Source organism: Heloderma suspectum, chromosome 14 (genome assembly GCF_057233095.1).
Source record: "Heloderma suspectum isolate Gila_16-S chromosome 14, 16-S_ref, whole genome shotgun sequence".
Taxonomy (NCBI): Eukaryota; Metazoa; Chordata; class Lepidosauria; order Squamata; family Helodermatidae; genus Heloderma; species Heloderma suspectum.
In genome coordinates, this window is record NC_139471.1 from 1,024,518 (window position 1) to 1,051,994 (window position 27,477).

Consider the following 27,477-nt stretch of genomic DNA (forward strand, 5'->3'; position numbering starts at 1 on the left):
CGCCAGGCGCGCGGGAGGAGGCCGGCGCTGGCTCCCGGCCGCCCGGCGCGCGGCCCGCAGGCGCTTCGCCGCCCTCGGGCAGCCTCCCCGGCGCGGCGCCAGGTGGGAGGAGCCGCAGCGCCCGGACCCCAGCGGGCAGCCCGGCGCGGAGGGGGGCCGGCGCGGGCCGGGGCGGCGGCTGCGGGGCGCGCAGGTTCGTGCGCGGGGCGGCGGCGGGAGGGGGGCCTGTAAGCGGCCGGGCCGGAATGAAACGCGGGAAGCGGCAGCCGCTGTGCGGACGCCATTTGGCGAAGTGCGGCTGCTGCCGGGATCCCAGAGATCCTGGCCCTGGCTCAGCCCACGTGCCCCATGTCGCGCGATGAAATCCTGCCCCTCTGCCGTGTTGCGCTGTTCCGCTTGGGTGCTCCGCTCTGGTAAGGTGGTTGTCTTGACCTGCAGGTTCTTGCTCACCTGGGTTTCCTCACGGCTGGTCAGCAACGAGACGGGAGGGGCTGCGACTGGTCCTGGATACGGCAGCAGCATTGATCACCGTGGCACTTTGTCTCCATGGAAACAGAGGCTTCCCCATCTTCTGACTCAAGGTAGTTCCCTTCCTCCAACGAGCAGAAGCAGCGGGAGGTGTATCAATAATTGGATCCCTCCCTTCTTTGGCCTACAAGTCCAGCACCAGTTTCCCATTTCCAGGGCGGTTCCTGGTGTTTCCCTGTCATCTGCTCTCCAAAGGACCAAGAATTCAGGCCAGAAGAGAACTCAGGACGTAGGCCAGATAAGAAACCAAGAGGAGGCGCAGGAATCCCCTAGCGCACGAGCAGGCCCCCAAAGGAAGGGTGGGTGCAGAGGCAGGGCAGAACCAGATCACAGAAGCCTCGGTGCTAAGAGGGCAGGGAACCAAGCCCAGGCCCTATATTTCTCTTCCGAAGCCAGTGTTCTGAGAAGTTTCTCCGTTGCAATCTCCAGAAAGCCTCTTTGGTGGAGAAGCGAGCAGGTCCACATTCCATCTCCCCTGCCATGCCCGAAGTGGTTTCTCTCCCAGCTCAGGACCAGAGCACGGCCTGCTTTAGCCCTGAGCTACTGCCAGGAAGTGGCGGCGGCGGGACATCCCAGCCTTCCGAGAGCCATCCGCAGTGAGAGAAATGAGCAGCCGCCCTCCTCTGGCTGAGAAAGCTCTGTCGGAGGCCTACGCCCGCCTCCGGTACAGGGACACCTCCTTGCTCATCTGGCAGCAGCAGCAGCAAAAATTGGAGACCCTCCCGCCGGGAACATACCTGAGCAGGAGCCGCAGCGTGTGGTACTCACAGTACGGCAACCAGGCCATTCTGGTGCGGGATAAGGACAAACTGGACGTCTCCAGGGACACTGGGCAGTCCAAATTTTGCACGGTCATGTGATTTCAGTGTTAAGGGTGAGAAAGATACGCCAGCCAGCAGGCACACCAAGGCAGTTCCAGAAACTGGCTTTCCAAATGGGATTTACGGCAGCATTCCATTTATCTTCTTGGTACGATTTGGATGGGGTTTCCAAAATTACTGGGGAATGTTTTTTCCAAGGGGCATTAACAGCTGTATGGTGAGTTTGCCGACATCCACCAGAAAAGACTTCTGTTCTGAAATGCCCCTCCAAGCCCTTGTCAGTCGCCATTTGGGTCTTTCCAGTGCAGAAACAGGTGCCGCGTTGTCAGCAGAGGTTGCTCGAGGCTCCGCAGAGGTCTAAGTCTGTCTACCAAGTCAAAAGGCCTGGTTGGTATATTGGGTTGAATCAAGTGGCCACGCTGGGCTGTGGCACTCCAGGTATGAGCATCATGGGTTTGAATGCTTCCCCACTAAGAAAACAAACACCACCGTGCACGCAGAAGACAAGCAGGTTCGGGCAACGGCTAGGAGGAGCCCTTCTGCTGTCCATGCAATTTGCTACATGCGAGAACTTAGCTCTGTGGGGACCCTTCAGACATGCAGTCCAGCCCAGGAAAAGCTTCATCACCTCCATTTGACAAAGGCATGGGTCATCCCTCAGGCCAGGGGTGGGTAGCTTCCGGCGGTCAGGAAGCTGGATTGCTCCCCTGCCTGCCGCCACTGCGCTTAGCGATGTGGCTGTGGCCAATGAAGCAGCCATTTTTCTTGAAAACAAAACAAAACAATGCCCCATTTGGAAGCAAAATCACGCTTCTGGGAGGCTCTTGGCAAATGCAGCAGCGGCAGGCAGCGCAGGCCACCAAGAAGGCCAGGGGGCTGCCCTTGGCCCGCATTTTGCCTGCCCCGCCTTAGACCTCGGCAGACAGGCAGTGACGTGTCGAGAGCCTCCTAACAGGGTCAGAAACTGAGCCGCGGCTCCCAAGCCCCTGCCCCTGTTCAGTGGGATTTTTCGGCAGTGACTGGAGGTCCAACAAGGGTGAGAATGCAACGAATGCACATTGGTGCGGATCCACAGAGACGCATGAGCCTACAGTGGCACGGCTTTGCAAGGGACCAAACGAGAAGGGTAAATCTGCCTTTCCTGAGCTGCGTCCCTCCGGGTGTTGGCCCACCACTTCCATTGCCCCTGACCATTCAGTGTGCTGGATGAGGCTGATGGGAGTTGTAGTCCAAAAGATCTGGAGGGACTCGGGTTAGGGGAGGCTGGTGTAGACCAACATAAATTAGGAACTGGAATTCCCCCCCCCCCCGGCTTATGTCCCATTGAAGTAAATGGCATCCATTGAGCACTGAGCAGGAAATGCTACACTACATGTAAGGCATGCATGAATCCCACACAGAGCCTTATGCTGTGTGTTGTGGATAGGAGTGTGTGTGTGTGTGGTTTAAATATCTATTATTATGTATTCTTTATTGCTTGAGTTTTACTATCCCAGCCTGAGGCAGCTTGAATTTTAAGTTAAACAAACTTGGAGCCACATCTATTTGTGTATATAAACAGGTGGTGGCTACGCTCCACCATGCCATCCAGTTATGTTTTGATGTGTTGGCACAGCGTCTGTTGCATTTGCTTGTATCTAAGCATATAGGAGGTGGGAGCTGAAGAGCTGACGTGGTCCCAGGAACCTGCAAGCTCCCAGTGGAATGTTTGGCTATTGGGGGGTGGGTGGGATTGGAGCAGCTACTCCTTACGTTACACGCCAAAAAATATATTTCTAAGTCCCCTCCCATTGAATCTGCATCTTGCTACGTGGTGGGATGCAGTTCCGGAAACACATGTCCAAAACTCACCTTGGGTGATCTTGCACAACAGGGGTGGGCAACTTTTGGGAGTCCTGCGGCCATTTTTGACACAGCCCTGTCAGCCACATCTGTGGACAAGGGGGTGCATTCAGCCAGCGTGTTGCCCACCCCATTGTACAGAGAGGTGCAGATTTCTTCAAAACATCTCTCCTGGGGAGTCTTCAGATAGGAGGCCGTTTGGGGAAGAAGGGTGCTCGTTACATAGCCGTTTGGGGAAGAAGGGTGCTCGTTACATAATATCATGCTCAAAAGGCATGCTGGGGTTGCCAACGTTCTGGTTCCCCCCTCATACTCCTCAGCAGGAGGACTCCTTCACCACCACTTTTTTCAAAACCAGAAAACGCTGCACCTGCTGAATTTGTGTCAGGTTTTTTTAAAAAGAGCAGGCCCAGGAAAAGGAGCCGTTGAAGTAAAGGGCCAGTCTTGTACATGGCGAGCTGAATTCTCACACACTGAATTCTCCCTTTACCTAGGGAGGTGGTGGGCTCTCCCACACTGGAGGCGTTCACGCCAAGGCTGGACAGCCACCTGTCAGGGATGCTCTGACTTGGATTCCTGCACTGAGCAGGGGGTTGGGCTCGATGGCCTTGTGGGACCCTCCCAACCCCACTATTCTATGATTCTATTCTATGATTCTATGATAGCTGGAAGGGCCATGAATACAAGGACTTCAGGTGCTGTGACCTGCAGCCTGGGACAAGATTTACTTGTGGATATTCAAGGAACTATTTGAGCTCCTGGTGGTAGGAGGGATTGCAGAGGCCTAGGACAATGCGCAAGGTTTACGTGGTTTTGAGTGTTTCTTCCCTCTGTGTTCGTCGGTTTCACTTGCAGTATTCACTTGTTACGGTGTCCTGGATCCCATCTCAAGGTGGACGCTCTGCAGAAATAAAATGTCCCTGAGCCACGTGGACACTGACTGCAGATCCGCTGTCGGTCTTGTGTGGATATCAGTTAAATGGCGCTTGGGCACGCATGGCACTGTAGCCTTCCGATAGCACCGAGCGCCTCTTGGCTGAGGAGGGGTGGAGCCTTCCGCTGAGCTCGTGTCTTTGAGGAGCCATTTCGTTCGTATGAGGCTGGGTCTAGGCTAGGGCCTCCGAGACAAATCCAGCCCATAAATGTTGCCCCGCCCGCTCCCCTAATTGCCGACCTTGGGACCGGAACACAGGAGCAGGGAACCTCTTTCAGCCCATGGGCTGCGTTGTTTTGGAGCAGCTCTCGGGGGCCACATTCCAGTGGTTGGTGGGGTCAGAGGTGAAAGAGGCAGGGCCAAAACAAAAAAACAACAGCATTGTTTAGCTTTTAAAGGTCTTCCTGCAAGTAACTCCGCCTTAGGGGAGATATTTCAACCTGGGGGAGGGGGGAAGAATATGCAAATGCTGGGAAACCACCAAATGGGGGAAATGGGGCGGGGCCAGGTGGGGGGGCTGGATTGGCATTGCCAGTGGGCCAGGTTTGGCCCACGGGCCTGAAGTTCAACACCCCTGCTGCAATGGCTGTGGCAATCTGCTGAGTAATCATTTTAAAATCAAATAACCTAGCTGGATTCACAGCAGAGGCAAGATTCGAACCAGGGGCTTTCAGATGCATCGCTTTGTCTCTTGGCTGCTCCACCGCACTAGACTTTACGCATGACTCATTACATAGGATCCACTGTAGTCAGGAGCAGTCTATGAAACAGGATGCTGAACTTTGGTCTGACCCACCAGGGCTGCCTTTATGTTCTCACTAAAAGCAACAGCCCATGCGTTTAGTGGTTACAGCAGGGGTCTCCCAACATTTTTGGGTCACTGGACATTTGGAGCTTTGAGTGGGTCATGGGCACTCTCACAAAATGGCTGCTGTGGGGGGCAGGTCTTGTCCATTCATAAAATGAGAGGAGGGCACATGGCCCATCACAAAACACTTATTTCCCACAAGGTCAACTGGTGAGGCTAAACGAAAAGTCACTTGCTCAAAGGCCCAAGGCACAGAAACACTCTTTGGGACCCAAAGCAAGATAGTGCCTTTGGAGGATGCCAGCCTCCCAGTAAAAAATGTAGAATGTTAAAAATCAGGAGGGGCAGGGAGTCTGGCGGGCGGTGAGAGAGGTCTGCGTGCACCAGGTTGGAGACCTCAGGGGGTTAGACTTTGGTCAACTTTCCTCAACCTAGCCCCATCTCCCATTTGGTGTGACCGATGCCGCGTTTCGAATGGTCTCGGCTCCTTGAAGGAAGGGCAAGAAATAAACGAAGCCACGCTTGAAAAGGCCGACGTCAGCAGACGCCCCCGCTTCGCTTTAAGCCCTGCGAAAGTATAGAAAAGAACGTTCCATTGATCACACATTTCTGCCCCCAAGGTTCAAAACATTTGTATTACAGAGGTGCCATTTGCACTGAAAATTGGGTCTTTGTTCCTTTATTTTTTTTCAAACTGTTCTACTTTAAAACAAGATACAGAGAAAGAGAAAAAGACCGACGTGAAAGGAGACAAGGAATATACAAATAAAACATGCTTTATCTGGAAGTTACCAATACCTGTAAGTCCAAAGTCTGTACAAAAAAGAAACCAAACAAAACCCAAAATAACCCCCTCCCCCACCCTCCCCCCAAAACTGAATACACATACAAGGAATAAGCACCGGCACAGGAAACTATCAAAGATCCGTAGCACCTGTTGGTTAAAAAGTCAAATATATTTAAATAAAAAGGACTCCCAATTCTTCAGAGCTTGGTTTAAAAAACAACACAAACCTGCGATATTTTTTTCTCTCTGCTGCTCTTCAAAATGCAGGATATGTGTTTTTTTAAGTGACCAATGGTGTTAATAAATAAAGTATTTCTATATACATGAAAAGAAGGGATAGTCAATTCTGGAGTGTGTCATTTGCAAAAGTGCAGGTCTCCAGGACAGGCTGGAGAAAAAACAGCTTCTAGAAAATGGATGAGCCTTACAAAAAATGGTATTTTCCCCACCCACCTCCCCTTTTCCCATAGTGTATTTTCCCCCCATACCTTGAGGTAAAAGGTTTGATTTTTTGGAAATCTGCACTTGCATGACACACGAGTCACCTTCCGTCCTAAGGGCGTTCTTGCTGTTACAAAAAGGTAAAAAAAGGGACAGAGATTCAGTGGTAAGTCTGCTGCTCCCTGCCCCCCCCGGGGGGCTATGCTAGGGTCTCCACCCCAAGGCCCTACCACCATCTGGAAAGGTAAGCCCGGAACGGGCCACCGGTTAAAATGCAACTGCATTGCCTGGCGCGAAGTCTGGGTTATGTCCTCCTGGGGGCACCAGTTCTATCGTAGCCCTGAGGAACCAGCCACCAGCATACACCAGGGGTGAGCCCTGCGTGAACCTCGACGCTTTGGCGCCCAACTCCCGCCAGCCCCAGCCAGAGGTGAGCCATGATGGGACTTAGGAGTATCAGAAGAGCCGTGCTGGATCAGACCAAAGGTCCATCTAGTCCAGCATTCTGTTCCCAGAGTGGCCAATCAGCCGCTTGTGGAAACCACGAGGAGGACAGAAGCGCAACAGCCCCCTCCCACCCATGCCCCCCAGCAACTGCTGTACACAGGCACGCTGCCTCCGATGCAGGAAGTAGCATAGGGCTGCCAGGAGTTGTAGGCCAGAACATCTGGGAGGCCACAAACAGCCCACCCCAGGGCTACAAGACGCAGGACCACCATCTCTTCCACCACTGCTGATCTCGGGGGAATGCACAGAACAGACCCTGAGCTCCCATTTCATCTAGGCTGCCTCCTCCCTGGCATTTCCAATGAGTGAGCAGGATATTTAAATTCTCCCTCCTCAAGAAAGAGGACAAGATCACCTCGACTGTGATCAGCAAGGCCTCAAGAACTTGGGCACCGGGCGGGGTAGCGCCTGCAAACAATCACTGTTGAATGCGCTCTCCAACTCCGTTGGACTGCATTCCCAGCCACCATGGCCAAGGGCTTCAGCTCCATGCTGAGACAACATCCTTCTCCAGGTGCAGTAGGAGGTTACGTGCTGGCTGGGAATGATGGGAGTTGCAATCCAGGATATTTGGAGGGCACCAGGTTGCGGGGAATTCCACGACAGAATCCTGCTCAAGAGAATTACGTTTCTCTAGTCCCAGAACATCCAGAAGGCAACGGAGGAGGTTGCGACAAGTATAGAAAAACTGGAAAGCATCCGCCAAAGATCCACACGGAGACAATGTGCCTCAAGATGCCAGAAAAGATGATGTTATTTATAATAAAGCCCAATTATTAGAAATAAAGTCATCTTTTCCAGCATCTTGAGATGCATTCTCACCCTGTGGATCGAAGGAGAAGGTTCCCTTTGGGGTAAGGGAATGCTCCCATGAAGGGTAAGGGTGTGACCCAATGGCTTGCAGAGTTAGGGTGTGCACCTAGGCCTGCCCTGCCCTTTCCTGCGAGTGGAATCAGGGCACGCAACACGCACGCACCACAGTTCCCGCTTCCAGCTACCTATGGGCAGTATCCAACAGCGCCATTCCATTAGCGAAAATGACGCTTGCGCTAGCAGAAACGAGGTTCTGAACTATGCGCAAGAGAAGAACCCAACGAAAGCTTGTTTGCACAAGCGCAGCTGGGCAAGCAATGGTGCATCATGCTTGTCCAACCTGCACCACCAGCTGCACGAGGGGAATGGGCAACTGCTTGCGGAGTGGAAAGGTGCCGTGGCGCTCCGCTAGCACTGTTTGCGCAGTGATGCCGTTGGATGCGGCCCAGAGAGCTCCTCCCCCTGCAGAGAGCATCGGTCCACCTCACAGCCTCGTGCACCACTCCCTCCACAGCAACTGGATCCTGGCCACCCACCAACTTTGAATACGTCGGCCAACCCCTCGAGGGCTTTTCGGAACAAGAGCGCGGCAAATCTCAACATCGATATTAACAAAAAAGAAAGATAAAAAGAAATGTCTAAAAAGATACATTTTTTAAAAAAACAGTCCACAGTACATGAGCTTTCTTTTTTCTTCCCTCTTATATATATATATAAAAAAAGGATGAGCTTCATCACAATGTAGATGTAGAGCCCAATCCACTGGGAAGTTCTCTTCTCCAGGGGCTCCCTTCCTTCCAACGAGGGGCTTGCATGGGAGAACACCCCAGTGGATCGGGCCCATGGAGGTTAGGAATACTAGTGCTAAGAACAAATACATCGACTACTTCAAAAGCTAACATCTTTCAGATACAGTACCGTTATACAGAGAGTTCTTCTCCCTCCCTGCCCCCCAAGTTAAAAGGTTTCCCCCTCACCCTCTCTGCTTCATGTTGTCCTAGAGATGCACCAGTCTTGGGCTGTATTTAAAAGGGAATTTTCCAGGAAAAGAAAAGTTAACAAAACAAATCCCTCCTGCCCCCGCTCCCACCCTTATATTACACCTTGCAAACATTTTCTATAGATTTCCCATCTGCAGTTTTCATCATCTCCACATTGGTAAGCCAATCACCTTCAATTTTCTTTTTTTAAGAAAAGTTTAGAGACTTTTAGGTGAAGCAAATTACTCGTCATCAAGTCTAGTCATCAGACACACGCGCGCACACAAAGATCTTTGACCTAACAAAAGCGGGGAGGAAATTAATTTAGGAAGGTATCTTTATATAACACTGAATTTTTAAAAAAAAAAAGTTTTAAAAGAGTGGAGGGGGGAAGTGTCATGAGAGAAGAGAGCAGACAACTGGTAGAAAAAATGAAACGACGCGGCGAAGCTTCGGGGCAGGTGTCGGCGAGACGTCCGTTTGCTGTCCAGGTGCGTTAAAAGAGTCCATCGTTCATTCTGAATCGCTACTGTCCGAACTGGATCCGCTGGAACTGCTAGTCCCAGATTCAGAAGAGCTGCTGCTGGTGAGATGAGACGGCCCTCCGGAGGGAGCCGAGCCAGATTTTTCTAGCAAGGAAAACAGAATTATGCACAGTTCACCTACCCGGAGATGAAGACCACTGCCCCGCTGCACGTGCCCCGTTGATGACCCGATCCTCCATGAACTGGTCCAATCCCAGTGGAGGCTGGCGGCTCCGATGTCTGCGGGGCAGCAATTCCACTCCGGGTCTCTGTCAGAACTCTGGAGGAGCTATCCAAGGTGCAGGGCACCTTGGATAGCTTCTTTAGAGTTCTGACTGAAGCGTGGAGCAGATTCATTGCCCCACTGACATTGGCACCACCAGCCTCCACTGTCCAATCCCCCTTCCAAGCCATCCAAAGCGCTGGCCACCAGTACATCTTGTGGAAGTGAATCCCACAGTTTAACTCCTGGAGGAAAAGGCTACCAATGGCTACCCGTCCTGATGGCTGTGCTACCTCCAGGATCAGAGGCAGCGTGCCTACGGACACCAGTTGCTGGGGAACATGGGCGGGACGGGTTTCACACTCCAGTCCTGCTTGTGGGTTTCCTGTGGGCAGCTGGTTGGCCACTGTGTGAAGAGAATGCTGGACAAGATGGACCCTGGGTCTGATCCAGAAGGGCTCTTCTTAGGTTCTTATTAAATCTGTATTCCAGGGCAGGGGTGGACAGAAAGCAGGTATCTTTGGACTTCCGCTCCCAGCATCCCTGACCATTGGCCATGCTGGCAAAGGCTTCTGGGAGCTGAAGCCTTCTGCCTTCTGCTTGCCCCTGTTCCAGCGGGCAAGGCTGTGGCTCAGAGACTGTGGGTCATGCCGCCCCGCAAAGCTGTGGCCAGTGTTGTTATGCCCATTTGCTGGGGGGAGGGGGAAGTTAGAGTAGAGCGCGACAACCCTGCAGTGTAGTCCACTGCTGTTATCCAGTCTCCTGGCTTGTTCGTTCATTGTTAGGGAAATGTGTGTGTGGGGGGGGGGGGTGACTGAAGTTGCTTACAGCAGCAGCACAATTAATTCAGCCCAGCAGAGGGTGAAGGGAGTCATGTCTCTCCCCCATAGTATATACTGTAGGTCTCTTGCAATGCGAAGGGGTCTTAATGGCCCATTCAAGACCAAGCCACCCCAAAATAGTTTCCCTTGCAACAGGGGACAATATATTGTTGCTGGGAAGATGCATTTCCGCACAGCGACCGTGAGGACTGCAGCTGAGCTCAGAGGGAACAGGGAAGTCTGAGCAGGGAGGCAAGGGATGTCTCCCACTGGACTCGTGAGGAGAGGCCTCCACAAAGCCCTGGAGCTAGTAGCAGGCTCAACTCCCATGCCCCCCACTGGCTTCCATGGCACAACGTGAATGGGCTGCGCCGGCAAGATTAAGGACAGAAGAAGAGCCATGCGGGATCAGCCCAGGGGTCCAGCCAGCCCAGCGTTCTGCTCACATGGCAGCCAACCAGTTGCCCACAGGAAACTCACTAGCAGAACACGAGCACAGCAGCACCCTCCTGCCCATGTTCCCCAGCAACTGGTGCACGGAGGCTCACTGCCTCTGGTGCTGGAGGTTGGTGGGGGCAAAGGCAAAACCTGCTCCCCTCAGCCAAAGAAACCGGGGCCACCAAGGAGGGGCTTTTTCGCCTCTGCCGCCTTTCCCTCGTCCTCTGGACGCAGGGGAAGAGGTGCCGCCACCACCACCCCAGACCCAGCCACGGTGCTGGTCACCTTTCTTCGCAGGCTTCTTGTTGTGGTTGAGCTGCCCGCTCACGTCCTGCAGCCGTTTCTCCAGTTCTTTCTTTTTTTCCTGAGCGATCTCTTCCTTGGACTTCGCTGCTTGTTTCTTCCCACTTGCAGCTGTGGGGGAGGAACGCACAATTGCTGAGACTGGGTAGGGGGGAAGAGAAGAACCAGCGTCACCATCCGGGCAGGAGGGGCACAGCACCATCACACAGCCACCCCGCCGGGGCACCGGGCCTCTCCTGGTCCCACCGTCGCAGCCCATCCCGAAGAAGGCAGCAAGGAGGGCAGCCGCTGCGACTGCGCTCTTTTGCAGCCGAAGGAAAGGTTCCCATGTTTCAAATTGGAAGTGCAGAAGCCCTGGCCCGCCCAGGGGGCCCCTTCCAGCCCACCTGGAGTTCCCCAGAGGGCCACGCTCCTTCCCCTGGCCCCACCCCCAACCTGGCGTTGTGCAGGTTCTTCCCCAGTCTGAAAGGCTAAAATTCCTCTCCTAAGGCCTCGGTACCGGCAGCAAGAGCTTTGAGCTAAAGTAGGCTCAAAATAGAAGAAGGAGAAGATCTCTTTCTAAAATAGAAAGAGGTTCTGCATCCCTGATATAAATACTGAGGAATGATTTGTCCTACTTCAAGGACCTGGGCTGAGAATAACAACGGCCCACCTCACAAGATTCTCATGTAGACAGAGAAGACCTGGGACGTCCTTGGGTACATTACAAGCCTGAGGTGAACCATTATACTGAAGTAGTAAAGGAGATGTCTACAGGCCATCAAAATGGTCATGCAATAAGGGATTTTGTGGCTGGGCGGCCCTCACTTTTCAGCGGAGTCTGGGCTGTGGGAAGGACCCAGGGAAGGGGGTGAAGAAGAAGCAGGGGGCTCAGGGAAGGTGGAAGTGGCAGCCCAAGAGAAGCAGGGGCGCTAAGAAAGGGAAAATCTGGAGGCAGCGAGAGGAACCACTCAAGCTGGAGACAACCATCAACAGGACAGTGAGGAGTCGTTTGAGAGAGACATTGCCACTGCTCACGGGGCATATGCACCTATTTATTTTGTCCCACTTTGGTCAAACAGGTTGTGTAGGCTTTGTTGACAACACAAAGCCTCCCGAACCTATTTAGCACAGGGGACAGGGACAAGAAGCAGTCCTTCTAAGCCCATGCAGGCAATTAAGTTAACCTACGGGCAAGAGAGAGTGGGGGGAGAGGGGCAATCCCCCCAAATCAGAGGGACCTCCCATGAGCAGAGCCTTTTTAATCAAGAAAGGTCTCTTCCTCTCGAGGAAGGCAGACCCTGGATCCACCCATCAGCTGAAAATATGTGGTGTAGTGAAATATTTGTCTCTACAGACTCTTTTTCAAATCCATTTTCAATGGGGGGGGGGCAATGTGCTTTCTCCAGACTTCATTACAACTAACTTAAATCCCATTGGTCCCCACAGGATATAGGTGTGCGCAACATTCTTACCTCCCTAGAGGCCATGGGTGGGGTCCCCCTTTGCCCCCCCAACTCACACACATACACACTCATCAGGGGAGGGGAGAATTAACCCTTCCCTCCCCCTGAATCCAGGTGAAAATCCCTCCCCCCCGCCTTGCTATCAACTACTTCCCTAAGAACAAGAGCAGTATTAGGGGGTGGGGTGAGGGGGTGGCAAACTTCACTGGAATTGTGGCAGGAGGAAAGGGCTGTACCTCCTCCACACTCCCCTGTGCTATTCAGCTGATCACTGGCGATCAGCTGAGCAGTGGGGGAAAGGGGGGGGGGTGCTACAGATGAAAGCAAAATGTCTCTTGGGAGCACATATCCAACGGGATCTGCACTTTCATCACACCCTTCTTTATCAGTTTGAGAGTAAGGAGGGGGAAACATTCTCTCTGCCCGGGCAGCGCCTGCCAGGGGGACACGGGCCCCGTGAAAAGTGACTGTAGGTTCCCCAGTCCTGATGTAGAAGAAAAAACAGGATGTGGCATTACCACCCGATCTGGATTGCAGCCACCACGGGATGCCCAATTAGTTCATCTCATTCAAGAGAGGAGACCAGAAGAGAATGACAAAGATTCACTCAAAAGGCTCAGTCTCAAGTCTTTCACATCCATGGGAGACTGAATAATTTGCAGTGGCCAAACAAAAACAAAAACATACAGATTTAAAATATTCTACCCCAGCTTTAACCAACCTGGTGTCCTCCAGAAGTTTTTGGACTACAACTCCCAGCATTCCTGACCATTGGTCATGCTGGCTGGGGGATGCTGGAAGTAGTAGTCCCACACATCCAGAGAGCATCAGGTCAGAGAAAGCTGTTCTAGCCTGTATTAACAAAGGGGGAGGAATACTTTGAAAGGGCATTTTATTCTGTCTGGGTAGCAAATTTGAGAACAACTAGCTGGTGTGTGTGTGTGTATAAAAATATTGTTTCAACATGTTATTGGCATACATCCACTGAAATATACCAGAATTTACATTTACAGTTGGATTCTGGTATATTTCAGTTGACCTATGCCAATAAATGTTGAAAAAATTAAGAATGGCAAACGCATTGTTACTGTTGTTACTGTTCGTTGTTGCTGTTGCTGTTATTGTTGTGGTTCAGTATTATTATTGTTGTTTTTGTTATTGTCATTAAAGGATGACCTTAAACTGAGAGAGACATGCCCCCGTTTTCAACGGTGGCCATGTGGTCTTGGCCCGGCCCCCGGGGCCTCCACACTTACAGAACGGCTTCCTCTGCTTCTTCTGCAAGCAGGACTTGACGTATCTCTCCAGCTCCCGTAGCGTCGTGGGCTTCAGGGTTTCAAAATCGATCTCGATCTCATCCGGGTTGGAGTCCCTGAGAGATGGCTCCCGCGACTGGATGATGTGCACCACCCGGCCCAGCTTCTCCCCCGGCAAGCGGTTGATGTCCAAGCTGAGCTGACGCTTCTCGTCGTAGGTCATGGGCAAGCCCTCCTCCTCCTCGTCCGAGTCGTAGGCCGCCGATGGGGGCTTCCCTGCCTTCTTTGGCTGCCTGCGTGGTTGAGAGGAAAAAGGGCAAGGAGCCAGCGGAACGGGTGGCCCAGGGAGTCAGCCCAGCTCCTGCCTAGCCTGCCAATCCAGCCAGCCCAGCCCAGCCAGTGCTCGAAACTGGGGTCTGAAGTGGGGCCGCATCCTGCGAGGAGGCTGGCCCTTCTGTGAGGCGGGCGCCTCTGGCAGCAGACCTTGAAAGGCGGCAGATCCTGCGCGCCAAGCCGTCACCCTACGCCTCACTCCAAGGGCTTTTCGGGGAGGGGCACCGGGCCGGTGGCCAGCCCAGACAGCCCTGCTGGGTGCTCTCCTGTGCAGGAGGGCAGCCGGCAGGGGTCTCCGGAGAAGCCGGCACTGCCTGCCCTCTCAGACAGACGCGCAGGGCTGGCAGCCGCTCCAGTGAGCCGTGCTGGCCTCTCCCCTGCTGCGGCCACTGCTGACGCGAGGGCCAGGTGGGCACAGTGCTCTGGGGCAGCGGGCTGAGGTCTTGTACTAGCAGATCCTCACAGCGAGGCATCGGCCCGCCCGGCGCTCCAGAAAGCTGCTGACAAATGCTGCAGCAGGCGAGCGGCTGGCACACCTCTCTGGATCCCCCCCCGCCTGCCCACTGCCTCACTTTGAGGACTTTTCAGGGCACAGGATGGAGCGGGCCAACTCTCTGGGAAGCCCTGCCAGCTGCTTGGAAGAGAGGCAGCGAGGCTCTCCACGGCGCCCAGCCAAAATGCCTGGCTGTGCGGGGTCCTTCCTCAGAGCGAGGCATTGGCGGGGAGGTGGCCGTCGCGATCGCCTGTGCTGCCGGGATGTTTGTGCAACATGGCTGCCCCTCTGGGAGCCACGTTTTCCGTGCATTTGCTCCTCTGATTTTTCCACAGCTTCAGCCTAGCCAGCTAGCACAGAAGCCTTTTCGGGAGGGGCACCAGACCCTCTGCAGGCGGATACTGGTCCGTGCGGCCACACCCACTGCCACCCCCCTGCCTTGCTCCGTCTGTATCTCAGCTGCTATTGCCTGAGGCCCACCCCCCGGAGGGCGCCCAGAAGCCCTCAGGCCAGGGGCAGTGTGGCAGGCCACCTCGGTGCATCCCTCACCTGGTGGTGGCGGTGGTGCTGTTGGCCTTCTTGGCCGGTGCTTTCTTCTGCTGGGCCTGTTTTGCCGGCTGGGTGACCTTCGTTTTCTTCTCCTCCTCGGCTTTTGCCTTGTGCTTCTCTTTCTCCCGCTCTTTCTCCTTGTCTTTCTTCTTCTTCTCTTTCTCCTTCTTCTCTTTTTTCTTCTTTGGCTTGTTCACGGGAGCTTGCGACAGGGCGGCCAACTGTTCGTGGACGGCCTTGAGCTGGCAGGGGAGAGGAAGGGGGCAAAGCTAAGACGGTCATGTGCCTCAGCCGCCCGCCCCTCGGAGGGACCTGCTCATGCGTCTGGGCGCGCACCTCTCTGCTCGGGTCCTTGGCCACCAGAGGACTCTGCCAAGCGTGCGAACCGACTGCAGTGGAGGGACTGAACCTTCGGCCTTGGAGCTGGACCTGGGACGGCTCATTCGCACACACGGTTGCCACTGGATGCTGCAGGCACCCAGCAAAAATGGCCATGTGTGGACCAGCTCACGGCAACTGGTTTCGACCTCGTCTCGTCCCTCTGGACTGGCTCGCATTTGCTGCGGCCTCCACGTTGGGAAGAGGCGACCGTGGCACAAACGTTGGCCTGGCACGGAAGCGCCAGTGGGAAGAACCAGCTCCTCCAGGGGGTGGCTGTGCACATAGCCACCACGCCTTGGGGCCTCCCTTCTCCAAGTGGCTGCAAAGGCACGCGTCCCCAGCGGAAGCGCGCACTGCTCAAGACACGGAGATGCAGAGTCTCCGAGATTGCACCTCCGCATGATGGGGGGCTGCTCTGCCACAACCCCACAGTGCCTGCGGGACACAGTCCGGGGACCCTCGCTCAGGGGTGGCCACAACAGCAATCCACTCTACGTTTGATGTTGCACCCTCATCTACGTGTGCATCCACAGGTGCCCCTGAGGAGAAGCTTGCCACATTTAAAAATGTGCTCCCCATTTTTTTTTACAGGGCAGCCCACAAGTAGAAAGCTAGCACTTCAGGTCCACAGCATTCCCTGCAGTGACAGCTTTCTACCTGCAGGGCTTTTTCCTTCTCGTTTACACGTAGAGGAGCATTCGGAAATGTGATTTCCCCCACCTGCTGTCCATACTGCCACCTCAATCCACTGCACGAGCCTAACACCCATTGTACAGAGGTGGATGACTCTGAAGAGGCCATCTGAGAAGGAACTCGAGGCTTGCTGGCTAACCAGTGGCAGAAGGACCCCTTCTGCGGGAAGAATCTCAACTTCCAAGAATTCTGCGTGATGGAAAATGGTCCCTCATTCGGCGGGGATAAGCTGAGGTGCAGCAAGCTTCCCCTGCCGAATTTCCACCTGCCGGGCTAGTCTGAAAGGCCCAGATGCACCCTCCTCTGAGTGCAGACACCCCAAACCCAGCAGGAGCAGAGGTGGCGAGGGTGTCGGAAGAGAGATCCAAGTAGTTCAAATCCAGGTAGCTTTTGAGCACCTCAGCCCCTGACCGCTCGGCCTGCCTCACAGGGGGATTGTGAGGATACGGCAGGGAATCGGCATGCAGGCGCTGCCCAGGCATGCCTCAGGGGAAGTGCAGGTGCTGTGCTCAGTAGCAGAAGCGTAGGGTCTTCACAGGTGGTTCCATACTGGGGGGCCCTCCTCCCCCCTCCCTCCCTGCAAGGTCTGGCAACATCCAAGACTTGCATCCGTGGCTGCCAATGCATGGCTGGACATGGGTCACTTTGAGCCACCGTGTTCTTCTGCTTTTCGCTGCACTGTGTTTTTAAACTCACCCCGAGCAGTAAAGATTGGAGTGGAGAGACACTGACATATGGAAGCGGGGGGGGGGGGGGGGGGCGGGGGGAGCGATACATGCCATAAAATAAAACTGGACCAAACAGAGACAAGGCAAGGAAATGCATGTCAAAATGTGAGACCAAGAAAGACATAGGAACGTTGTCTCATTGGGTATTCCCTGTTCATGGGGTGGGGGGGTGAGCGGTGACAGATGGGAGGGGAGAGAATAGGAGAAGAGGTAGAGACGTCACCTTTTTCAAAATTCAGTTTATCTCCATAACCGCAAGGACTAGAAACTTGTCTGTTGAAAATTAAACACTGTTCTCAGGAAATCTAGTGGGAGCACTAGGTATCCCTCGGGATGGCAAACGCCGCATGTGACTTGGCAGCACTAGTTGGGAGAGAGGGCTGTGCAGTGAGCAGGGGTCCTCAGCCATACCCACTGGAGGAAGCCAGCAAGGGGGGATTCAGTAGATCATTATCAGTCACTTATAAAGCTCATAATATGTGTTAGGAACCATACAGGGATTCAAAGCAGCAACAAGGCCCTGCCCACGGAGCTTACAATCTGATTTTTCTACATTTCTGTCATGAATCTTAGTGAAGAACTATACTGGACATAACAAATAAAGCGGTCTTATACCGGCAGGCCCCTGGACTATTCTATTCCATCCAGACCAATTCTGTCTACACCAGGGTGCAGAACCCTCAGCCTGGCGGGCAGGGGCCTACTCTGGCCCATCAGGTCCCTTAATGCGGCCTGCGGAGCCTCCTAGAGGAACCCCCCTGAGGAACCCCCACCACACACATCAGCATCACCTGCCCCGCCCCCCAAACTGCAACTTAATTCTGCACCCCTGGTTGGCACCAACTGGGAGCAGGTAGGCAGAGGTTATTCCCCAGCCCAAATTCTGTAACTGGAGGTGTCGGGGATTGAAGCACAGGCCTCCTATGTGCAGTGAAGGGGGTCCCACCCAGCCCGCCATGGCCAATTTGATGAAATGCGGTCAAGGCACAATTAGCTAGAGGCCCAGGGGTCTGTGGCAAAGGAAGCCACATCCAGCCCAAGCACCCCTTCTGCTCAAGACGTGCTGTCTCTTCGTTGCAGCAGTCTCCAACTCTTTTGCTCCAGCCCCTTAACCCAACCACAACCCCCCCGGGGGGGCACTGTAAATTCCACCCCCCACCTTTTAGAGCTAGGGTGACCAAATGGAAAGGAGGACCTGATCTCCTGCACCTTAATTGCTCGACCAAAGAGTCAGGAAGGATTTTGTCAGGAGCAGCTCCTCAAGCAGAGGGATAAGCTGGACCTCCAAGTTCCTCCTTCTTTACAGCCATCAGCAGGAGCGGAGATGGGCCCTCTCTTTGGACCTTGGCCACCTTCCCCCTGCCCCATCGCTCTCCTTTTCTCCCCAAATGACTCTGAACAAAGTGGTGCCCAGCCGGCAACCCCCTGTGCCAAGCAGCAACACTTCGTATGCAGAAGGCTTTGGAGAGCTCCACGACTTATGCTACAGAGTGTCACATATCGGTTACAAATAAGGAAAATCAATAAGAAATTAAAAAATAAAAAGAAACAAATACATTCCATCCATTCCAGTCTCGGGAGTCATTGACCGTGTAGCACTGCCTCAATAATCGGGAACAGTCCTGTGTGAACAAGAAGATAGGCAGGGAAGCAAATAGTGCGTCCACACTGCGATTCCTGTCGGTGGGGTAGGGGAAAAGGGCAGGGGGTCCGGGAATCTGATTGACCACAAGACCACTCTGGATTCCCACAGAACTCTGAGAATCTTTCTGTCTGTCTGTCTGTCTGTTTTAAAGTGCCAAGTTTCTGGCCCTCATGGCCACTAAAAGCGCATGAAAATGCAAGGGCCAGGTTGCTGGTCCACTGCTCCCCAGCTCAATGGCATTTCCCATGTGCAAGATGCTGTATCATTTAGTTTGCATCCACCCTCAACAAGAACTGTACATATCCCCCCAGGGCAAGCTGTTCAAGATCCGTGCCCCTGTTCCAGGTGTCCTCGCTGAATGAAATTCAGCTGGGCTCCACTAGGAGCAGGGCTTTCCCAGTGGCGGCACCAACTTCACAGAATGCCCTCACCCAAGAGGCCTGCCCAGCCTTGGATCAAGAGCCAGGTAAAACAACTAAACAGGTACATATTATTTCCTGTTTTGATTCTGGGCTCTCTGATTTGGGCTGGTTTAATAAGGTCATGACTTTGCCCTGTTTTGCTCATCTCCTGCTGCTTATGTACTTTGTGGATTTCCCGCCGTGTCAAATTGTGTTAGCATCTGTTTGACTTTGCAAGTCAGGCACTTCGTGATTGTTTCATGAAGACAGAAAGGCAGGGCGTGTTTTTAAAACCAACCCGCCCACCAGCAGAGGCACCTCTCGCTCCCATCTTACAGAGGGCCGACTGAGAACTCAGGGACTGGCCTGGAATGAATCTCTTGCAGGGGGTGACCCAAAGGGAAATCTCCCAGCCCCAAATGTCCTGGCTGAATCAGCCCTTCCCCACCTGGAGGCCCTCCAGAGGGCCTGGGACTACAACTCCCAACTGCAACTTTGCTGGCTGGGGATGCTGAGAGTTGTACTCCTACCGGCTGGGGGGAGGCTGGAACCAATTTGATCTCCCAGGATTTTGACTCAATCTGTGCTTTATAAACTGCAATTTTTCTACAGACATGCTCTTCGGTTGAGGGGTTTCTGCTTGAGTAAAGGGTTGTTTGATTTTATTGGACTTGTACTCTGCTTTGGGATTCTTTTAGCATGGAAAGCGGGCAATGCAATAACATAAATGAAACAGGGCAGTGCAGGACGGGGCAATGGGGGTGTGTGGGTGGTCTCACCTGCTCCTGGAGCTCCGCCAGCCGCGTGGCCCTCTCCTCCTCAGAGTCCGAACTGTCCGAATCGGACGAGCTTTCTTCGCTGCTGTGGCTGCTCTCCGTGCTCTTGCTCACGACCGGCGCTGTCGGGGGAGGGGGCGGCGGTGGCTCCGCCGGCTCGTCCGGCATCTTGGCGAACCGCATCTCAAAGACGTCCTGTGGCAGAAGGAGCGAGGTTTGGAGGTGGGTGGGAAGAGGAAGATGCCCCCCGCACCAGCAGAGTGCCCGCTGGCCTCCCTCTGCGGAGGCATCTCCCAAGTGCCTGCGGCACGTGGCACAGACTTCCTTTTCCCAGGAGTCAAACGGGAGACCCGCTTTGCTACGACACTTGAAAAGGAGATGGAGACGGCGTTTCGCAAGTTCGCGCCTGGCACGCTAAATGCAGCCATGCAAACATCACCCGTTTGCAGAATGTGCTTCATCTGCAGAATCCTGGCCACAGATTTAGCTGGGGGTGGCGACGGGGGGGGGGGGAGCAGTTCTCCTTAGAGACTTTCAGGTGCACAGTAGACTAGAGGTGTCGAACCTCAGGCCTGTGGGCCAAAACTGGCCCCCTTCTGCTAGCCCTGCCTGCTGATTCTTTGGTGCTTTCCTGACTTCTCTGTAGCTTCCCCTGATTCCAAAACGTGAAATGCTTCTCCTAAGGCGGAGTTACTGGCAAGAAGAGCTTTAAACCAGAATATGCGGATGTTTTGGCCCCACCCCTTTTGCCTTCAGCTCCGCCCACCAGCGGAATGCAGCCCCCGAGAACTTCTCTGAACTGGAATTTGGCCCTTGGACTGAGAAGGGGTTCAACACCCTACAACAGACAGAGATCTAGTGGGGTCATTTCCCAGGGAAGCTGCCATTTCCCAAGACGCTGAAGGAACCGTGGACCTGTGCATGAGGCCGGAGAGAACGGTGCTGCCCGTCTTGCATCGCTAAAGCAGGATGCCTCTCAGCCTCATCAGCTGCACAACTCGGGCCGGCCTGGGAGCCAACCCTGACCTTCCGCAAGGGAGAGGGGCAGGGTGGTAGAATCAAGGCTGTGATTTCACTGTGATTCTGCAGGAGGGCGGAGAAAGCGTTGCAGGCAGTATTTAGCTTCGAATTCAGCTTCCTAAGGAACTCCGTTTCCATTTAATTTTTAAAACTATCACAACACGACATGTCAGAGGGCTGAGTATGGGTTGTCATTGACTCATGGGTTGTTGTGCTGTGTGAACCCAGCTGCACTAACAAGCCATGGTTTGTTAGCCACAAAAAGCCCACAGGTCATAACCCAACAGCAAACTATGGGTTCTCTTTGTGGGTTGTTCATGGTTACCAAACCATGGTTAGTGCGGCTAGGTTCACACAACAACTCGCAATTCAGCAACAACCCATGATTCAACCCATACTCTGGCTTGTTTGTGAACCCACTCAGCATGTTTCTGCCCTTATGTAGACGTTTTGGCCCACAACTCCCACGATCCCTCACCACTGGCTATTGGAGGTTGTAGGCCAAAACATCTGGAGGCACCAGTGGCCCACCCCTGCAACGTGGGCACAAAATATGTTTAGAAATGCGGGAGCCACCCCTGCTGAAGGGAGAGAAGCCCAAGGCTGACAGAATACGACTTCTACAAGTAACACAGGAAGCTTTCATTTCCTTCATAGCTCCTCAGCCTTAACCAGGAGCTGGCCAAACCAGAAGCAATCATGGGGGGAGCGGGGACAGCAAATATGGTGGGGGGGAAATTATGCATAAATAAGGGAAATCATGCAGACTTGCTGAATTTGCATAAATTATACCAGTTGAAGAATTTTCTTTCTTTCTTAGTGCAGAAGCTGGAATGCCTGGGAGCAAAACTTCAAGGGTCTTTGAAATGCAGGGGTGTGTGTGTGTGTGTGTGTGTGTGTAATAAAAGCCAAGCCAAGCACGCTTTAGTTTTCCCAAAATTCCTTGCTAGGCAGCCCAGAATTGTGGTCTAAGTGTGCCTTGAGAGAGACCCAGTGTCTTCTAGATCCAAACACACAACACTATCAGCTGAACCCAGACTTTGGGGGCGATCCTATGCATGGCTGCCCGAGGGAATGCTGGGAGCTGTAGGGCTTTGTTCTGGCTAAACATGGACAGGATTGTGCCCTTAAAGGTTTCCAAGGGGCTGGCCCAAATCTTCTTCCAGAGCCAAGAATTCTGCTGCTTCTCTGAATAAGAAGCAACCAAACGGCCCCAATTCAGAGGCACAGCAGCCATGGGCAGAGGTGACTTGCTACAACTCATTCAACCCTCTGTTCCAGATACTCTTCCTTTCCAACCAGAAACAACGTTGAAACGAATATTTAGATCTATGCAGACTTCCATTTGAAACTGGCGGGGAACTCGACAGTTGCACCATTACACTGGGGTCTCCAACGCGGAGCCCACGGGCCCCAATGTGTCTGCAGACGCTTCTCCTGGCGCCCGCCAGGCTCCTGGACCCTCCTAATTTTTATTTCATCTCTTCGGATTTTAACATTGTTTTTTAACTGGGAGGCTGGCATGCTGTAAAGTGAAGGGGTCCCATCCTCCAACACCATCTTTGTTTGGGTTCCAAACGTTTGTTTTGTGTTTTGGAGCTCAAACTCCACCTCTGACCTAGGGTAGTGTCTGTCAGGGATGACTCCCAGCCCTTTCAGATGTCTGACAGCTGTGATTCTGAGTCAGTTAGAACTGCTAGATCAAAGCTTGGGGGGGACTCTTCCAGGAGCGCCTAGACACTCCGAAGGCCCTGACAAACTGATAGCCCAGGCTCAGTCCCTGCCCCCTCCCCCTCCACCGTAGGACTTAAGTTTCCGAGGAGGAGGAGAGGCGTGACTTGAGAGACGCGAGGGTGCGTCACAAAGCAACGCGGGAAAAATCAGGGGCAGGGCTCAGACGCTCCGCCCAGACAGCCACTCGTGGAAGCCAAGGTAGGAGGGAGCCTCCAGAAGGGAGAGGCTTCACTGCGAAGCTAGCTTGTCCGGGAGGTCCATACCCAAACTGCCAGCAACTTCACTACCTTCTGGTTCTTCTCCTCTGCTTAAAGATTGTTCATTAGTTGTGAGGGCCTGGGGCAGTCTGAGAGTTGCCTTGAATTTGCATTTGTAGAGAGACTAGGCTCTGACCAAATAAAGTGGCATTAGCCTGAAGCTTCGTCTACTGTGGTGTTGACTGTGAAGGGAAAGGACAATCCATTTCTGACAGCATGCAATGTCAGTCCTACATAGAGTAGACCCACTGAAATGAATGGGACTTAAGTTAGTCATGACTAACTTAAGCCCCATTCGTTTCAATGGGTCTACTTTATTAGGATTAACACTGGATACTACTCTTGGACTTTGGTTCTGGGGCAATGGACTTTTCTTTTAGTTTCACTATTTACCTTCTGGGAAGTGAGTGTTTTGTGCCCTGCCACACTCACCAGGGCAGCCATTTTGTAAGTGGGCAAGCCCCACTCCCAGGGCAGCCATTTCGTGAGAGTGCCCACAACACTCCCTCAAAGTTCCAAATGTAAAGACCAAGCCATAAAGGCTGGGGACCCCACAAATCATAAAAATCTTTTGCCCGCCAGGATGATGCATGGTTCACAATTTTATGCTGTGGGGAGGGCAGGGAGAAAAGTATGCCTTCGCTACAAGACATTTGAGAAACCATTCTACAAAGTAATGTGCATCGATTTTATCAATGTAGTTTCAATACGTATACCTTGAAGTTTGCATTTGCTAAATGAGGTCTAATTAGAAGAAGAGACACCCCCCACCCCAGGAGTTCCTCCCCCTCCAAGGACGAACTCCAACCAGGGTGCTTCTGCAGCAAGTGAGACTGAATGGCTCTAAAGTACTCCACGAGTCACTTCTCTGCTCTAGGCTTGCTTCCTTCCAGTCAGGTACGGAAACCTCGGTAACGGAATTACCTCCGTTGCCAGAGGAAGGAGAATGGTGCATGAGCGCAGCTTCGCAGGAGCGCTTTATGAGGTCATTCACTGATTTCTCATGAGGGGCAGCTGAGTTTCTTTGTTTTGCTCACAACCACATTTACCTGGAGCTTTCTGGCCATGGCCACCACTTCGTGGTCGGGAGGATTGTACTTGTAACAATTAGAGAACATTAATCGGATATCCGCTGCAAAACCCTGGGCATCTTGATATTCTCGGCCGTCCATTTTTTTCTGCAAACACAGGAGGCCAAAAAAGGGGAGGAGGGGAGGGGATGAGGGGCAGGGGAGGATGGGGGAAAAGCCATAAGCAATGTGCATTCCAGATGAAATGGTCAATGCGAGGACGCTTCAGAAAAAGAAAAAGAAAGCGAGGAAACACTGTTTAATCCAGCGATCATGAACAGACTGTTGCGGTTGCTACAAATATAAATGTTTTGGCAATTAGTATGTAGTTTAATTGTATTTTAATTTATTTTAATGTATTAAGGGCACAATCCTATGCCCGTTCAGACAGAAAAAGGCCTACCACTCCAAGCATGCCACAATGCTGGTATCTGTAGGCCTTTCTTCTGTCTAAACAGGCACAGGATTGTGCCTTGAGGTATTTTAATCTCCTTGCAAAACCGTTTAGAGTTTTCTCATTATTTTTCTCAATATCGTCAGTGGTATATAAATCTATTAAATATACATTAAATAAATAAAAAAGAAATGGAATAGTTGCTACGAGCACTTTTGACGCTCGAGACTTGCTGGCGTGGCCCTCTCCAACTGGAGCCCATCCGGCGGGAGAAGGCGGTGCTTTGGAGGAGCAGAATTAGCAGAGCCGGGACAATGCAAGGACAGAGCGCCCTCCCCCTCCCTGGGCCGTTGGCTCCATTGTCTGGCTGCTCTGACCATTCGGAAGTTATTCCTGTTGCTCCACTGAAATTTGCCTTCCCGTAACTTAAGGCCACTATTTCGTGTCCTGCCATCTTGGATGATGGAGAACAGGCTGCAGACCTCTTCTGTGTGACAACCCTGGAGGGACCTGGAAAGTGTTCTCACACCTGCCCCCCTTGGTCTTCTTTCAGCTAAACATACCCAGTTCCTTCCATCTTTCCTCACAGGACTGAGTTTCTAGTCCCCTGACCATCTTTGTGGCCCTTTTCTGAGCTCACACCAATTGATCTGAATCCTTCTTCAAGTGTGGTGTCCAGAATTAGACACCATATTCAAGGTGAGGTCTGACCTGTGCAGAGTACAGTGGAATGATTCCTTCCTGCGAGTTTGACATGTCTACTGATGCAACCTAAAACTGCATTTGCCCTTTTTGCAGCCACATCACAAGGCTGGCTCATATGATCAACTCCAACTCCAAGATTCTTTTCACACGCACTACTAATCTTCTCAGTGCCTACCAACACCCCCGGCCTGGAAGCCTCTCCTTCCGAAACTGCCAACCACGCCCCCTCACCCCAAGATCCAGGACGCTGCGGTCCGCCACACGAAAGGGAAACGGTGGGAACAGGCCAGACCTACTTTCACAGTGCTGAGGTCCATCGGGTGCTTGATGATGTCGTGGTAGTCGTGCAGCTCCAGGGCCTCCGCGTCGACAGGCTTGTAAAAGGGCCAGGCGTAGGCAGCGTGCTTCTTGGAGAGCATCTCCTTGAGGATGCTGTCACAGTACTTCAGGTGCTCCGAGAGCTTCCCCTTCTTGCCGGCGTGCTGGGGGACCTCGCCATCCTCCAGGTCCTTCTTGGGGGGCTTGATGGGCCTGCCGCCACTCTCCCGCCGGGCCACGACCTTGGCCTGCTTGGAGTCCGACAGCGGGGGGGGTGACTCGCTCCGGCTGGCGGTGATGGCGGACGTGGTGGGCGTGGTGGTGTCCGCTTTCCGCTTCACCCCCTTTTTCTGGAATTCAAACACAACACAGATGAAGGGAAGGACAGCGTGCTCCTGCCAGGGGGCGCACGGGCAGTGCTGTGTTCAGTCGACAAAGAGGCCCGTGTGTGTCCTGTGCAAGTTCAGGGAAAGACCGGGGGGAACGAGACTAAGTTCTGATCCGGTTCCTGAGGATGGGATTACCTTAACAATCGGTGGCGTTGGAGGGACAACGGGCATGATGGGAGCCGGAGGGGGAGGCGGGGGAGGCGGGGGCGCCACAGCCGGGGGAGCAGCGATGGGGGCGACATTTGCAGTGATGGTTGGCACAGGCGTGACAGCAATGACAGGGGTCTGCGATACCGAGGCGGGGACGTTCTGGAAAGGGGCTGGTGGAGACACAGAAGACATCGCTGTCGCTGTCGGGTGCTGGGCCCCTGTGGAAAGGCGACAGAAAGACAGACAGACAAACAGACAGGAGAAGGGTTAAACTCAAGGCTCGTGCATTAGCAGGCATTTATGAGAATTTCGTTTCAGTTCGCAAATCACTTAGAAATAGCCCATGGACAACCCCAAATGTGAACTGGAGTTCATGTTCTCCAAAAACGTTCGCAAATTCCTAAATATGTAGTCCCATTTGAAAAATGCATGCTTAAAACAAATCGGCATTTCACACTTTAGTCCATGGGTGTTTGAACGAACCCCCCAAAACAGGTTGCAAGTGAGGATGGGAGCAAGCCAATTAAGGTCTGACGTGAAGTTCAGAGAATTCTGAGCCACCCTGGTTCTGCCATCCTTAGGGCCTTAGGGCCACACAGGGCCAAAATAGGCGTTACTTTAAATTCATATCCAGCAGCTACATATTTCCCCCCCCCACCCTTCCTCTAGGTGCAGCAGTCCTAATCTGGATCTTAAAGGTAAAGGTGTCCCCAGCCAGTCGTGTCCGACTCTAGGGGGTGGTGCTCATCTCCATTTCTAAGCCGAAGAGCCAGCGCTGTCCAAAGACGCTTCTGTGGCCATGTGGCCGGCCTGACTGAACACCAAGGTGCTCGGAGCGCGGTTACCTGTCCCACTGAAGCGGTACTATTTATCTACTTGCAATTTCTTGCTTTCGAACTGCTAGGTTGGCAGGAAATCTGGATCTTAAAAGCCCCCAAACCCCGCCCCATGCTAAGGTCCCAATCTGGATCAAGCCCCCTGTGCTTACTCTAGACACAGGGTGGGCAGAAGGTAGATCTCCAGGTAGTTTGGGCTTCAGCTCCCAGAAGCCCCTGCCAGCATGGCCAATGGTCAGGAATGCTCGGAAATAAAGTCCAAAACATCTACATAGGAGCACAGGAAGCTGACTTAGACAGAGTCAGACCCTTGGTCCATGAAGCCCAGAATGGTCAACTCTGACTGGCAGCTGCGGCTCCCCAGGGTTTTAAGCAGGAGTTTTTCCAGCCGTTCCTGGAGATGCTGCCAGGACTCGAACCAGGGACCTTCCACCTGCAAAGCAAGGGCTCCACCACAAAGTTACAGCCCCCGATCTGGAGATGTGCCTTCTGCCCACCCCTGCTCTAGAGTAAAAATGAAAAGAAAAGATGTAGCTGCTAGATCTAAAGCAAGGTCACTTTTGGTCCAAGCAGCAGTTCTTCTGGGGAGCCTAAATATCCCCCACCCTGGCAAGCCTCGCCTCCTCTCTGGCAGCATGGACGTCACCCCGGCCCTGTCCTGGGCACATGTGCGCAGCAGCCCGCAAAGACATCTGCAATGTCAGCCTAGATAGTGAAATCATGTTCACGGCCGGAAAGACCATTCTGGACATGTTTCAGCCAAGCTTCCCCAGCCTTGTGCCCGTTGGGGGTGTTGGACTGCAATTCCCAGCATTCCCCAGCCAGCCAGGTTGAGGAAGCCTGGCTTAACCAACGCCTCCAGGAATCTCGGCATCTCAAAGGAGGGCGGTGCAGTGGGGGCCAAGCAGGATTCCCAGTGGTCAGGGTTGGGTTTTCCATGCCTGGAAGAAGCCCCTCCCCTCCCACGATTAACGGAAGCGGAAGAGCTATGGCTCACTGGCAGAGCCCCTGGTTTGCATGCCAGTTTGAGCCCCGGCAGCATCTCTGGGTAGGGCTAGGAAGGAACCCTGCCTGAAACCCTGGAGAGCTGCTGCTGCCAGTCAGTGTCGACAGTACTGAGCTAGATGGACCAAG

The 27,477-nt window shown here is 53.3% G+C and overlaps 2 protein-coding genes across 9 annotated transcripts in view; one reads left to right on the forward strand and one right to left on the reverse strand.

Annotated features, from left to right (window-relative positions):
* The first annotated feature begins 1,043 nt into the window (after nt 1-1,043).
* On the forward strand, nt 1,044-4,129 carry BRD3OS (BRD3 opposite strand). The gene has a single exon (XM_084821126.1). The coding sequence runs from the start codon at nt 1,134-1,136 to the stop codon at nt 1,386-1,388; it is 255 nt and encodes an 84-aa protein (XP_084677252.1). The 5' UTR covers nt 1,044-1,133; the 3' UTR covers nt 1,389-4,129.
* Nucleotides 4,130-5,623: 1,494 nt separating this feature from the next.
* Nucleotides 5,624-27,477, reverse strand: part of BRD3 (bromodomain containing 3) — a 37,415-nt gene continuing 15,561 nt past the window's right edge. For 3 of the 8 annotated variants that reach the window (XM_084821119.1, XM_084821121.1, XM_084821118.1), the window contains exons 5-13: nt 25,493-25,725; nt 24,947-25,318; nt 23,531-23,659; nt 19,474-19,665; nt 18,205-18,270; nt 14,847-15,088; nt 13,472-13,764; nt 10,753-10,911; nt 5,624-9,090 (exon numbers count right to left, since the gene is read on the reverse strand). In XM_084821119.1, the coding sequence (XP_084677245.1) occupies nt 8,975-9,090; nt 10,753-10,911; nt 13,472-13,764; nt 14,847-15,088; nt 18,205-18,270; nt 19,474-19,665; nt 23,531-23,659; nt 24,947-25,318; nt 25,493-25,725 (1,802 nt within the window). In that variant the 3' untranslated portion in view covers nt 5,624-8,974. The remainder of the gene's footprint in view (nt 9,091-10,752; nt 10,912-13,471; nt 13,765-14,846; nt 15,089-18,204; nt 18,271-19,473; nt 19,666-23,530; nt 23,660-24,946; nt 25,319-25,492; nt 25,726-27,477) is intronic. The other 5 variants (XM_084821123.1, XM_084821125.1, XM_084821122.1 and 2 more) reach the window with 3 other exon arrangements.

Coding starts and splice junctions, on each gene's coding strand:
- BRD3OS (XM_084821126.1), top strand. CDS start 1,134: ATGAGCAGCCGCCCTCCTCTGGCTGAGAAAGCTCTGTCGGAGGCCTAC.